At 37.7% G+C, this 14,063-nt stretch overlaps 2 protein-coding genes and 1 long non-coding RNA gene across 3 annotated transcripts; 2 read left to right on the forward strand and 1 right to left on the reverse strand.

Annotated features, from left to right (window-relative positions):
- Nucleotides 1-1,193: 1,193 nt before the first annotated feature.
- Nucleotides 1,194-3,864, forward strand: LOC105781472 (uncharacterized). Its single transcript, XM_012606015.1, has 5 exons — nucleotides 1,194-1,284; nucleotides 1,354-1,821; nucleotides 2,374-2,981; nucleotides 3,047-3,382; nucleotides 3,496-3,864. The coding sequence occupies exons 1-5, from the start codon at nucleotides 1,194-1,196 to the stop codon at nucleotides 3,862-3,864; spliced, it is 1,872 nt and encodes a 623-aa protein (XP_012461469.1).
- A 910-nt stretch (nucleotides 3,865-4,774) lies between these two features.
- Nucleotides 4,775-7,538, reverse strand: LOC105784395 (uncharacterized). The gene is made up of 3 exons (XM_052626241.1): nucleotides 7,212-7,538; nucleotides 5,588-5,710; nucleotides 4,775-5,287 (listed from the first exon to the last, which is right to left on the reverse strand). The coding sequence occupies exons 1-3, from the start codon at nucleotides 7,363-7,365 to the stop codon at nucleotides 5,061-5,063; spliced, it is 504 nt and encodes a 167-aa protein (XP_052482201.1). The 5' UTR covers nucleotides 7,366-7,538; the 3' UTR covers nucleotides 4,775-5,060.
- A 1,562-nt stretch (nucleotides 7,539-9,100) lies between these two features.
- Nucleotides 9,101-9,566, forward strand: LOC128034879 (uncharacterized). The gene is made up of 3 exons (XR_008190958.1): nucleotides 9,101-9,147; nucleotides 9,226-9,310; nucleotides 9,449-9,566. It is a non-coding gene; the product is annotated as an uncharacterized LOC128034879 (long non-coding RNA).
- Nucleotides 9,567-14,063: the final 4,497 nt, after the last annotated feature.

Here is a 14,063-nt window from a genome sequence, read left to right on the forward strand (position 1 = left end):
CAAAATCATTATTTTAATAAATCAAAATGTTTTATTAAAATAATTATCTCAAGGTGACCTGATCACACCTCAAAAAAAGATTGGTGGCGACTCCATTTTCGTTTTAAAAGTCGACCCCGTTTTTCAAAATAAAATAGTTTCAATAGTACTTTTCTAAGTTTGTGAATAGATATCTTTTGGTACAAACAGAATGTTATGAAAGTAAACACTTATGGATTGTTTTGGTTTGTTGATGAATTAAGGTGATATGTATGGTTTATAAATATTATATATTGGTAGGTGTTCTTTTGGCACTTTGATGCTTTGTGGATTGGTATGGATATGACCAAGTGAAAGTATATTTTGAATAACCAATTTGGTATGTTTGAATTGTGGTTAATTAGGAAATGTTTTGGTATGAAGATAAGCTAGTTGATGAATGGTTAAGTGTGATCATATTTAGGTATGTTTTATGTAAGTGTTTGAGGTGCCTATATGGCATTTTGGTTGTATGGATTATTATCGTATTGTATGGATCTTTTTATGCAGGTTTTGAGCATGTTTAGAAATCTTTATCATGTGTGCAAAAGTGCCTAAGTTTATGCTTGTGAAAGGTGAAGGAAATTGCTTGATTTTAGCCATTTTCTTGTCCACATGGCCAAAGACACGGGAGTGTGTCTCAGCCGTGGTTGTGTGTCCCCTATAGGTTTCAAAGGGTGGCAAGTTAGGCAGTTACACAGCCTAGCACATGGCCTGATACACGGGCGTGTGAGGCCATTTTGAGAGTTACACGGCCTAACACACGGGTGTATAGCTTGGCCATGTGATCGAAGTCAGAGAGTTACACGGGCATGGGCACGGGCAGTATGAAAATTTTCTAACTTTTTACTTATTGTTTCAAATGTTCCCAAATTAGTCCCGAATCATTTTTAAGTGTTTCTAAGGCCTCGAATGCTCAAATAAGGGACGATATGTGTGTGTTTGAATGATCTATGATATGATATATTAAATGTTTGAAAACAAATGATTTAAGTTGCGTATTTACGATAATGCTCCGTAACTCTAGTTCGGTGACGGATACGGGTTAGAGGTGTTACAATACCTATAAAGTTGCGTGGAATTACTTTCATAATCTTTTTAAGTCAACAACTTCCTCAAATGATGAGCTCAATTTGAGTTCCATTTAGAAAAGTGTCACTCAGGACATCAACAATATGTTGGCTAAGCAATTCACGGATGAGGAGATCCTTGAAGCCTTCAATCAAATGAATCCTCGTAAAGCCCCTGGGATTGATGGCCTTTTGGGTATTTTCTTTTAAGAGAATTGGGAGGTGGTGGATAAAGATGTTCTTAACCTTTGTCATGATATTTTAGATGGCAACAAGGGCAACTTTTGTCTTAATGATACGATTATCGTCCTTATCCCTAAGATTAAGGATCCTATTTACATGACTAACTTTCGTCCTATTAGCTTGTGCAAGGTGATTTGCAAAATTATTTCTAAGGCATTAGCAAATCGTCTAAAGGCTGCCCTTCCACTTTGCATTATTCAAAACCAAAGTGCTTTTGTTCTAGGTCGTATGATTCATGACAACATTCTTATTGCCCATGAGCTGATGCACTATTTACAAAGCGCGAAGAATGGTCCAAATAAAGACTTTGTCATTAAGCTTGATATGAGCAAGGCTTATGATCGTGTTCAGTGGAATTTTCTCGAGAAATTCATGAAGAACTTGGGCTTTGAAGATGCTTGGGTCGATAAAATTATGCGTTGTGTTTGGTCGGTGAAATATGTGGTTAAATGTAATACGATTCTATCGGAGGTTATTGCTCCCGAGCGAGGTCTTCGACAAGGGGACCCCCTCTCCCCTTATCTCTTTTTATTTTGCATGCAGGCTTTCTCAAGAATGCTTCTAAATGCGCAAAGTGCCAACCTTATTCGTGGCATTTGGGCTAGTTAAAATAGCCCTCGCATAAATCATTTGTTTTTTACCGATGATGCCCTTCTTTTTATTAGGAGCAAAAAAAGTGAAGTCGAAGTCTTCATGAAAATCCTTAGGGAGTTTGCGTAGGTTTCGGGTCAAAAAATAAACCTCGACAAGTCAATGGTGTTCTTTAGCCCGAATACTCCCATAGATCAACGTCAGCTTTATGGTGATTTGCTTCGCATGAGAGTGGTTGACAATTTGGAAAACTATCTTAAGTTACCCCTCTACGTTGGAAAGAAAAAATCTGTGGCTTTTCATAGCATTCTTAATCGGTTTTCTTGCAAGATCAATAGCTAGTCTAAGAGGCTCTTTTCCTACTGTGGTAAAGAAATTTTTATAAAATCTATCATTCAATCACTCCCGACTTATGCAGTTTCTATTTTCCTTACTCTTACTGGCATTCTAGAGGAGATGCAATCTAAAATCTATCGGGTGTGGTGGACATGCAAAGACAAAGGAAGAGGGTGGGCAATGCTTGCATGGGACAAAGTTTGCTTCCCCAAGGGCATGGGAGGGCTTGGCTTTAGAGACCTTCGGCTTTTTAACCTCGCTCTCACCATCAAAGACACGTTGTGCTATCACGTGCTCAGCTCGAAATATTTCCCTGGTGGTGGCCTCATCCACCCCAAAAAAGTTGACAAACCGTTTTACACACGGACTAGTATTGCTACTGCTGCTAAGGCCCTCGAAAATGGCTTCGGTTGGCAAGTTGGTGATAGGAACAATATTGATATTTGCAAAGAAAATTGGGGCTTTGAAGGTTTAAACGGTGACTCACTATGCTGCACTATTCTGAATTTTCATAAAAGAAAAGTGCACGATTTATGGGTTAATAATCGTACGAGCTGGAATAAAAATAGGGTGCATGAAATTTATGGCTGCATTATGAGGGATCGTATTTGTAATTTACCTATTCTATCCAATGGCCCGAACGACAGCATGGTTTGGTCCATAACCCTCATGGCTTCTACATCTCTAAGTCAGCCTATTCGTGGCTTCTTCTTAAGCAGGCAGGTTTTGGTCCTCACAGATTCTTTTGGAAGACTATCTAGAAGCTAAAAACCCTTCCAAAATTTTAGGTTTTTGCTTGGCATATGGGACATGAGCTTCTCCCTACGAATGCAAAGATCTCCTCTATTCGACAGAACTTTAGGAGGGATTGCCCTAGGTGTGGTGCAAGTGTTGAAACCCTTATCCACGCCCTTAAAGATTGTCCAATTGCTCGAGCCATTATTACCCTCGGTGGACTTGATGGTAGGCTTCTCAACAAAGACTACTCATGCTGCATTGACTGGATCGAAGATGCTATGCGTTTATTGGATAAGAAAGCTATTGTAGATTTTATAACAACGTTGTGGAATAGTTGGAACAACCGAAACAATTATGTTTTTTGTGGTAAGAAGGAAGAAGCACAGGTTATTCGGGATAGGGCCATAACTCTTTCTCAGGATTTTCGGATTCACAATATGGTCAACAAGCCGGTGTTACCTTTAACCCCTGTTATTAAGAAATGGGAGAAACCATTAAGTGGGATAGTGAAGATGAACTTTATGCTATTGTTTCCAAAGATAAAAATAGGTTTGGTGTGATTGTACGTAACTCCGATCCCTTCGTTATTGGTGGGGGCTATGGTTTCAAAGATGAGAAGATGATGGCAAATTGGGCAGAGCTTTATGCAGTCGAAGAAAGCCTTAAGATTGCGCGCTCCCTTAACATTGCAAATGCCATCTTCGAAACTGATTGTACTAGCCTCACGAACAGGATTAAGAAACGAATGGAGGATATTACAATCATTGGTCATTGTATTAATGAGTCTTTTAAAACCACGGAGATGTTAAATAATGTTGTTGTTAATTGGGTCAACCGAAGTTCTAATAAGGTTGCGAACTTCATGTGAAATATGCCATTAATTGTAATTTGGTCTTTAGTATTGATTACCCTATGGAAATCCATGATCTTGTAATTGATGATTCTATTAATTGAATTTTAACCTTTTCGAGTCTTTTTTTTTTTTTTAAATCTATATCTCATCAGATTTTTTGGCTAGGTTTTAACTAGCCATGTTCATAGGTAGTAGTCACCTAAGAGGGAGTATCGTAATTCATGCACTTTATATGTTGTAATGGCTAGATACATAAAAATATTTTTAGTATATTTTACGAGATTCATGTACTTGTATGATATATAAATTATGAAATGGATCACCTTCTTCTATCCATGTAATTCATGTATGTGTTATTTATTGAATTGTAAAATCTATCATCCTTTATGTATTTATAACTCTAGAGTAAAAACATGTTTCAAACAATAAGAGTAATAAAAAAATTAGTAGCATAACGAATTCCTAAAAACTAAAATTACTAAAAACACCTTTATTTTAATCTTTCTCTACTTCTCACATCTATTGTTCATATTAAAGTGTTCATGATACGTTTGATGAGTATTATTTTTACATATATTTTAATATATGAACTAGCAATAAATTAATTTAATTGGTAATATTTAGTTAATTTTATGATTTAATTTTAGTAAAGAGTAGAAAAGCAAATTCCAGAGATTTTATTTTTGACCAAAATTTTACTTATCTTTCTAATATCGAGCTTAAATTTATATGACTATTCTTTAATTTATGTCTAATTATGATAATACATACATAATAAATAAAAAAAATTATGACCAAAGAAAAAAAAAACTTTTTCCTGCACGCTAGTAACCAAACCAGATAACAGTGTTGGATATAACGTTACCAAGCAGGATCTTATTTTCTTTTTCCTCTATAAACGTTTTATATGAAATCTGCAACTCCATGAAAACCGAGATAATCCAACTGATTCATTAAGTTACTTTCAAAAGATGACAGCCAATAAATCTGGAGTTTAAATTACAACATCTGCAAATGTTACCGACTATGATCTCTTTTGTATCAAAAATAATTCATCCCATAAGATAAAGTAGGACTCCGATAAACAAATCATAACTCGTCATAAATGCATTTCAGCATCCTTATCATCAAAATAATCCCCACAGTATAAGAATCAATAAAATTCAATAAGACAACAATGACCGATGACTCCTGAAAACCAGTTCTACCTTTTAACTGTTATTTGTTCGCTTGAGATGTGTAGTGATGAGCTTGGTAAGAACAAAGCAGTCAGGAGGGTCAATGTTTGTGTAATAGTTCTTGATTGTCTCGGTGATTTCAAACCCTAATTTCTTATAGAAGTTGATGGCATCATCATTGTTTGTCTGAACATGCAAGTAAATTTCTTGTATGTTTTGCTTCAAACAGAGATCAAGAACATGGTTCAGTAGCCTCGTACCTGCAAGAATACCAACATTTCAGCAAATTTCTGGACAAATAAGAAACCTGAAGACATTTCAGCAAATTTCTGGACAAATAAGAAACCTGAAGGTACATGGTTTTTAACCAAAGGAACAAATTTTCAGTGAAAAATGTTTGGTACGGTTCTTGCATTTCAATATTTGTTTCTTCAGAGTAAGCTCTCAACATCAGGTTGATTATTCTTTCATGATAGTTATCAATAAGCATGAATCAAGGTTTTATTCCATTGAATCCTTGCAAGACCTACACCAGAAGAAAATTTTATTTGTTTACTCACCAATGCCTAGCCCGCGATATGGTGCTAAAACACCTAATGTCATGATATATACGCGGATGGCCCCACCTTCCTTCTTCTCCAGCCGACAAGCAATTGATCCAACACATATGTCACTGTAATATGCTGAGTTAGAAAGCAAAAGAGTGACTGTTTAGACAAGACCGAACATTACTTAAGTATTAAATATAACGTATAATGTATATAATTATCATGACAGAAGGAAATGGTATGATAATTTTTCTCCGAAAATTAACAGGTTTTGAAATGTCTACACTTTCAGTGAACAGATATAGACCATAAACCTCAATAAGCAAGTACCTGCTACATAGCATCTTAATTTTTGGAATCAGGAAATGTTAGCTTCGTATTTTATGACTTTCAGAAGTTTTCTAGAAAACTTTAATACAGCTACAAACATGTCACTGTAATATGCTGAGTTAGAAAGCAAAAGAGTGACTGTTAGACAAGACCGAACATTACTTAAGTATTAAATATAACGTATAATGTATATAATTATCATGACAGAAGGAAATGGTATGATAATTTTTCTCCGAAAATTAACAGGTTTTGAAATGTCTACACTTTCAGTGAACAGATATAGACCATAAACCTCAATAAGCAAGTACCTGCTACATAGCATCTTAATTTTTGGAATCAGGAAATGTTAGCTTCGTATTTTATGACTTTCAGAAGTTTTCTAGAAAAGTTTAATACAGCTACAAGCCAACGACCTAGAAGCTCAAAAGCACAGCAGGGTTAAGATGGATGTATTAGCATTCCGTAATACGAGGACAAAGATAGAAGAGACGGTCCAATGTTGAAGATCCGTAATGGATTTGAGTCTATGGCAGCAGAAGAGATAATTAATAGTTGCATAGTAGGAACATATATGCATGTCTTGAAGAGGATGAATGGCACAGATGATGACACTTTTCTTAAGTTCAATAAGCCCAAAAAGTTGAAGATTGGGGAAAAAAAAGGTTGAAGGTGTTAGTTATCAAATGCTGTGGGACACAGTAATTAGAACAAGCAATATATATATATATATATATATATATAAGAAAAGGTTATTAAACCTAAAACCATGAATCCAACATCAAATTACTTTCAAAAAGGGTTCCCCTGAAACAATGCAAGGGGCAATTAATCAAATATAGAGGTTAATGTTTCAGGAACAAAGACTGCCAATTTCATTACCTAATTAAACATAAGGGCTGCAGTTTGGTCTTTCATAATAGAAACATAACCAATGGAAGTTTCAACTTCAATTAAATCCCGTTGCTAGGCTTATAAATTCTTATTAAACTACTTATGGATCATATGTAGGCCCAGAAAAACTGACATTTTGCAATGCAAAGAGATAAAACCCTAAAAATGCAAAGCCAAAACCAAAAAACACAATAAAAAAATTCCCATATTATGATATGCAGCAGGTAAACGGAAACAACAAATTACCCAATAGATGGTATACGCTAATGAACAGAAAAGAAAAAGCCATGATTGAGAAAAGCCATTGCAGAGAAAGAACTAAACAGCATGGAATAAACAAAGAGAACTAAGCATCATGTTTTCAATCTAAATAAGGAAAATCCAGAAAGGAATAGGCAAGAAATAAGGAGCAGACCAAGCTTGGTGAAATCGCCAGAAGCGAGAGCATCGGCGTAGTACTTGTCGTTATAACGAACAGGGAAGAGAACAGTGTTGAGCTTCTTCAGCTGCATCACATTCTTGTCCCTCACTCCGTCTAGTGATATTGCAAATTCTCGGCCACCCCCCATTGATTACTTTATGGGTCGAAGAAAATACAAGATTTTTGCTGAAACAATGGTGGTGATTGGTGAAGGAATGGTACGGACCAAACTGGAATTCTTGTATGTACAACAATGGTAGGCTTTTATACCAAAGACAAGGAAGGATAGGGAGGAAATTTTGGGTTTCCTTCATTTTTCTAATTTATTTTTGTTCGTTTCCCACGACTTTTCATGGTTTATTATTATTATTATTATTATTATTATTATTATTATTTATGCTTTCCTCTTCAAAGCTGGGATTGGGCGTTTAGAAAATATGCCAGCAAATGTCAAATGTAGTTACCAACGATAAACTTGTATACATTTCAAAATTATCTTCATAGAACAGTCAAATCAAACAATAACAAACTAATTCCATTTCAAATTCTTCTTAGGCCTTTTTACCAAAAAAAGCTTTTTTTTTCAAAATTTATTGAAATGGACCACTTTTTTAATTATTTATCGGAATGGACCATTTCCGCAATGTAAGCGCAATGTCAGGGTACGTAACAGATCATCGCGTCCACGTCGGTAGCGACTGGCGGCGTGGAAGGAAATCGCGCCCTCAAGGAAGCGATTTCCTTCCACGTCGCCAGTCATACCGACGTGGACGCTGATGACAACAGCGTGAACAGTGGCCCAACGGTCAAAAATTTGACCGTTGCCCCCCCCCAACGGTCACAATTTTTTTTACTATAAAACCCCCCTTACCCCTTATTTTTTCACAAACAAATATTCTCTCAATTTCCTTCCAAAATTCTCTTAAACTCTCAAATTCCTTCCAAAATCCTCTCAATTTCCTTCAAAAAATCTCTCAAATCCATATTTAATTTCTTTTTCCATTCAATTTCATTTTTTTAAAGAAAATTTTAAATATTTTTATTTTTTAAAATAATTTTAATATTTTTAATATTTTCAACAATAGCCGGATCATTGATTCGTCTTGATAGGAATCACATATCGGTGGAGCAAATGAAAATGGTAAGTATTAAATTTAAATTTTAAATTTTATTTAAGATATTTTTATTTATGTATTTTTAGATAATTATTAATTTATTTTTTGTTATAAAAGTCTAAAGATCGGGTATTGGAATGCAATATTCGGAATATGCATGGTCCTCCATCACCGTTAGTAGAGAACTACCTGCGGGAAGCGGGATTTTGGCACGTGGCGTGAGAGGTCGGGATGCAAGTTGGAGCCGAAACTGATCAGTGCGTTAATCGAGAGGTGGAGACCCGAGACGCACACATTTAATCTTCCATGTGGAGAGTGCACTATCACTCTAGAAGATGTCCATCTGCATTTGGGATTGCCGGTGGACGGGCACCCAGTCACCGGGTCTGCCCAATCTAGCAATTGGGAGGCGGTGTGCTCTGAGCTTTTGGTACTATTAGGATAAAATGGATGGAGGTAAAGTGGAGATGGGTGATTACGTGCCACCTTCCCGATCTGAATGCAAATTCAACCGAAATTGAAAGAATCGATATGCTCGATCATACATTCTTCAAATAATTGGGGCTATCGATGGCCGACACGCCACGAGCCGTGTACATCTAAGGTGGTCGCTAAAACTCGTTGATTTTAGAGCGATCGGTGAATTAAGTTGGGGTCTGCCGTCTTGGCAACATTATATCGGGAGATGTGAGGCGACCAAACCGAGGAGAGCAAAATCGGAGGTTGCTGTCACTCATCGCAATCATGGGCACGGTTTCGTTTTCCATTTCTCGTCCTCGAGTGAACCACCCATATACATTCCCACTCGTAACGAGGTAAATTTTATATTACATTTTGAAATTGTTATGTAGATTTTGTAAGAACAAAAGTATGCTAAAAATTTATTTAATTAGGTGGAACCATCCGGCAAGTTATCGTGGATTACCGTCTGAACTTGAAGATATACGGCTTCTATTGGAGCAACGGTCGGAAGCAGAAGTAAGTATTATTACAAATAGATATTTCCATATATTCGCTAGTGGATTGATATTTAGTATTTAGTATTTAGTATTCAGTATTTAGTATTTAGTATTTAGTATTATGTATATAAGTAATATTTATATCATGTTCATGTAGTTTCAATGGACACCATACGAGGATCCGGCAGTCCAGGAGTAATCCCGGAAAAGTTTTTACAAAATCCGAACGCTTGGCACGTGAAAGTGGTGTTGATCAACTATGCAACCGTGGAGCCCCACCAGATGCATGAGAGTCCTCGTCACGGATGTGACAACCGATCCCTGCGGACCCTGAGGTGTTTGACGAGCACCACAAAATCGACCTTCGGCTATTAGGTACGGATTGGACTAGATACTGGTCAGAGTACACAGAAATGTGGGAAAATCGGCATGAATATCTACCTACTCGGGAACAAATCATCGTTCCCGAGTTAGCGTGTGTTCCAGAATACATGCCATGGTTTAGGATACATGGGAAGCCGTATTTACTTACGCCAGAGGAGAGGCAGCGGCAAATACGTGTCGGAAGGGAAAGGCGCGGGCCTCTAAATCCAAGGGGACAAGACTACAAGGGCAGCCCCTCAACGAGGCCCAGACATTCACCCAGTTCATCATCAGCGGCCATGCAATCACCGTCCCCAACGAGAGCACCGACGCAGTCACCTGACGCAGCAATTCAACAGATGGTACCCACGCATTTGCCTTTCCCTATGATGCCAGGTATGTTTCCTAGCCCTTATATGTACCCTAACCCGTACATGTATCCTTTTCCGAATCCTATGGCAGGTTGGAGCCAAATGCCCGAATCAGCTCCATTTCCTGTAATGCCGAGCGGACCACCGATAACTAGGCCAACAGCACAGGAGGGGTCGCAAGGGGGGCCGTCAAGGAGCTCTCCTTTTTACCAATCGCCAGCAACGCATGGCTTTCAAACTCCGTCGCCGTTCATGATGCAAACACCTCCACATACACTATTATTTGAAGGTGGATCATCGTCCCAAGTCCGACAACCAGATGCCGAACCGGAAGAACAACAATCACCACCGGAGGAAGAACAACCGCCGCCGGAAGCTAGAGGAAGGAGGAATCCGGTACAGAATCACGACTACCGCCATGTGGAACCGAATCCCCCGGTCATAGACATTGATTACCGTATTAAAATTTATCATTTGATGTAATGAAATACAAGTTTATGACGATGTAATACACATAGAAATTTTTCCAAGTTATTTTGATATTATTTGATTAAAAACTCTAACCTAATTTAATTTAATTAAAAACTCAAACCTAATTTAATTTAATTAAAAACCCTAACCCTAATTTAATTTAATTAAAACCCTAAATCCTAACCTAATTTAATTAAAACCCTAACCCATTTTAATTAAAAACCCTAACCATAATTTAATTTAATTAAAACCCAAACCTAATTTAATTTAATTAAAACCCAAACCTAATTTAATTTAATTAAAACCCAAACCTAATTTAATTTAATTAAAAACCCTAACCCTAATTTAATTTAATTAAAAACCCTAACCTAATTTAATTTAATTAAAATCCAAACCTAATTTAATTTAATTAAAAACCCTAACCTAATTTAGTTTAATTAAAACCCTAACCCTAATTTAATTTAATTAAAACCCAAACCTAATTTAATTTAATTAAAAACCCTAAACCCTAACCTAATTTAATTAAAACCCTAACCCTAACCCATTTTAATTAAAAACCCAAACCTAATTTAATTTAATTAAAACCCTAACCTAATTTAATTTAATTAAAAACTCTAACCCTAATTTAATTTAATTAAAAACCCTAACCTAATTTAATTTAATTAAAATCCAAACCTAATTTAATTTAATTAAAAACCCTAACCCTAATTTAATTTAATTAAAACCCTAACCCTAATTTAATTTAATTAAAACCCTAACCCTAACCCATTTTAATTAAAAACCTAACCCTAATTTAATTTAATTAAAACCCTAAACCCTAACCTAATTTGATTAAAACCCTAACCCTAACCCATTTTAATTAAAAACCCTAACCCTAAACTAATTTAATTAAAACCCTAACCATTAACAAAAGTTTTTGGGCATAATAATTTTACACAGTTTTACAAGTTATGTTGGATTTCGTAAAATGTTTCGACTGGTACTAACATTTAAGAAATTGTAGTAATTTGATAATTTTACTAACAATTAATACAATTATCAAATAGTAATTGAATAAAATGTAATTGCATCTAAAATTACATTCAACTATTGCGATTAGGGCATGATCGACTTGTATGGCCTGGGTTCCTACACCATCCGCACAACTTCTGTTGATTGGCTGTTTCTCGGATATCCATATTGTTTCGTATTCTAGTGGAGCAAGGTCGACCCTTCGGCTTGCGACGCAATTCTCTATCCGGTAACAGCTTAAAAGGAGCAAGACATACGGGCGGCCACTTACGTTCATCTGGGACCGATGGGAAAATGTGTCTCCATACATGGTACATGTTTTCTAATTTGTACACTTCGTCCACATAACTCAGCGGATCCAGGCGGAGTTTCTGACAGGCTGCAACAACATGAGCTCATGGATAACGAAGTGCATCGAACTTCCCACAGTCACAAGTCATGTTCCGCAAGTGTACACGATATTACCCGCTAACAACACCTTGGTGCGGTCTGTCAAACTCCGTCACGCGAAACCATAAATTGTCTCGATTGTGACACACTGCGTGCATGATGTTTGCCCTTGCGTTCGCCTTGTTAATTTCTTGAACTACCTTACTGCACCATACATGCCCACCCTGCATCTGGCCTACATAAGTTGCCGCTCGCTATGGAAATAGCGCCGCCAAACGGAAATGTCTCTCGCACAACCGCTGTTATCGGTAGATGGCGCATTCCTTTAAGAACAGAATTTATGCATTCTGCCAGGTTCAATGTTATATGGCCATATTATAGGCCTCCGTCGTATGCTTGTGCCCACTGTTTGAAACGTATGTTGCAAAAGTAGTCCGCCCCTTCTCCGTTTTGGGATCGTAAGATTGTCAACATCTCGTGAAAACGATCTTTATTCATTTCATACCCTACCAATATAAGAACATAGCGAATATTTTATACCACTTCTACCAATAAAACTAATTCAAAATGACAAACGAAATAATACAGTTATATAGTAAATACCCATGTTGGTCACTTGTCGTCGTTCGGTCTTAGATGGATATTGCCTGTAGTAGTTTGAAGCAACGTGTCTCAGGCAATATCTATGGTGTGTCTGTACGCCACAAGCTTCCTCTCGATCAAATGCAGCTAGTATACGGCGCCCCGATCTGAAATAACACAAATATCAGGTTGGGGGCGCACATGCCTCCTTAACCTAGAGAGAAAGAAATCACAGTCATCAGACGACTCCCCCGGTGTTATTGCAAATGCAATTGGAAGAATTCTCCCGCCGTCGTCCTGTACCACTGGAACCAATAGCCGATGAGTGTACCTACCGAACATGAAGGTACCGTCAATTTGTACCTACCAAAAGAGGCGTTTGAACACTTGGAATCCACGTAGCAATCGGCCGTTGTAGTACGCATGTTTCGTTTCAAGGTCTGTGATGGCACCTGGGACGTATCTCTCTAGCACCTGACACCATTGCCATATTTCATTATATGAGGCGTCCCACCCACTATGCATATTCTCCAATGTCTTTTGCTTAGCTATCCAAGCCTTACGGTAAGAGGGCGTGTACCCCATTTGGCTACGGATATTGGCAATTATCAAAGATCAAGTCCTAGGATCTGCTTTTATCGTGGGCAGTATCAAGCTAGCCAACATAGCTGAATCCATTTTCGGATGATCTTCTAAAACACCTACAGAGGAAGGGAGTACATTAAATAATGCAACATTGGAAAATAAAAATATTATTCAGACACATTCAATACTGTACCTGCAGCACATGTATGTGGACCTTTGTACTTTTTGATCTCCCACAACCCTGTCCTCTTCCTTAATGAGGCGACGATTTTCCATGAACATGTGCCGTCTTGCACCGCACACTTCACCTCAAACTTATCAGTTTTTGATTTAACGACGTGGTAATTAACGTTGTTTTTGATGCTATGCTGTTTCAAAGCACCAATAAAACTATCCTTATTGGTAAACTGATTACCAACTTCAAGTTCACCGAGATCTACCCCCGAACTTGTACGATCGCGCAACCGGTGTGGTAGATCTGGAAACTCTAACGCATCATCTGCTGACAGATCAACATTATGCATGTGGGCTGGAGGTGAGTATGCTCTGAATCGTGGATTTTCTTCATCATCGCACTCCTATCACCATCTTCACCTTCGTTGGAATAGGCTCGGTTCGAAAATAATCCCACCTCTCGCACCATCCGCCGGGCTCTCGAGGTGGATCCACATCGGACTCATCTTCTAACCCACAATCATCTACAACAGACGACGCCCCTCACCGGTTGATGTCGTAGGTAGTACGTCATCCCTTCTTCTGGGCATTTGATAACGTCCCCAATTGGATGTAGATTGTCATCCACTAGAACTTGATGCAGTTCCCCAGCTCGTATTTCCAACGTCAAACGTCGAGCCACCGACGTACATGTCCCATCCATCGACAGAGTGTCTTGGTGGGGATGTGCATTCGATACCGCTACCGAACATGGGCTGTTCCGTATTTTGTAACCCGCTAACCGAGTGTCAGCCAGGGGTCGTGTATACATCTCGAACACTGGAT

Source organism: Gossypium raimondii, chromosome 2 (genome assembly GCF_025698545.1).
Source record: "Gossypium raimondii isolate GPD5lz chromosome 2, ASM2569854v1, whole genome shotgun sequence".
Taxonomy (NCBI): Eukaryota; Viridiplantae; Streptophyta; class Magnoliopsida; order Malvales; family Malvaceae; genus Gossypium; species Gossypium raimondii.

What these genes read in the sequence shown, in the direction of transcription:
- LOC105781472 (XM_012606015.1), top strand. Translation starts at nt 1,194, where the DNA reads ATGTTGGCTAAGCAATTCACGGATGAGGAGATCCTTGAAGCCTTCAAT. An exon ending in TGGGATTGATGGCCTTTTGG is followed by an intron (nt 1,285 to 1,353) that starts GTATTTTCTTTT and finishes ATGATATTTTAG; the next exon opens with ATGGCAACAAGGGCAACTTT. An exon ending in GTAAGAAGGAAGAAGCACAG is followed by an intron (nt 3,383 to 3,495) that starts GTTATTCGGGAT and finishes GAAACCATTAAG; the next exon opens with TGGGATAGTGAAGATGAACT.
- LOC105784395 (XM_052626241.1), bottom strand. Translation starts at nt 7,365, where the DNA reads ATGGGGGGTGGCCGAGAATTTGCAATATCACTAGACGGAGTGAGGGAC. An exon ending in TGGCGATTTCACCAAGCTTG is followed by an intron (nt 5,711 to 7,211) that starts GTCTGCTCCTTA and finishes TTTCTAACTCAG; the next exon opens with CATATTACAGTGACATATGT. An exon ending in ATATCGCGGGCTAGGCATTG is followed by an intron (nt 5,288 to 5,587) that starts GTGAGTAAACAA and finishes GTATTCTTGCAG; the next exon opens with GTACGAGGCTACTGAACCAT.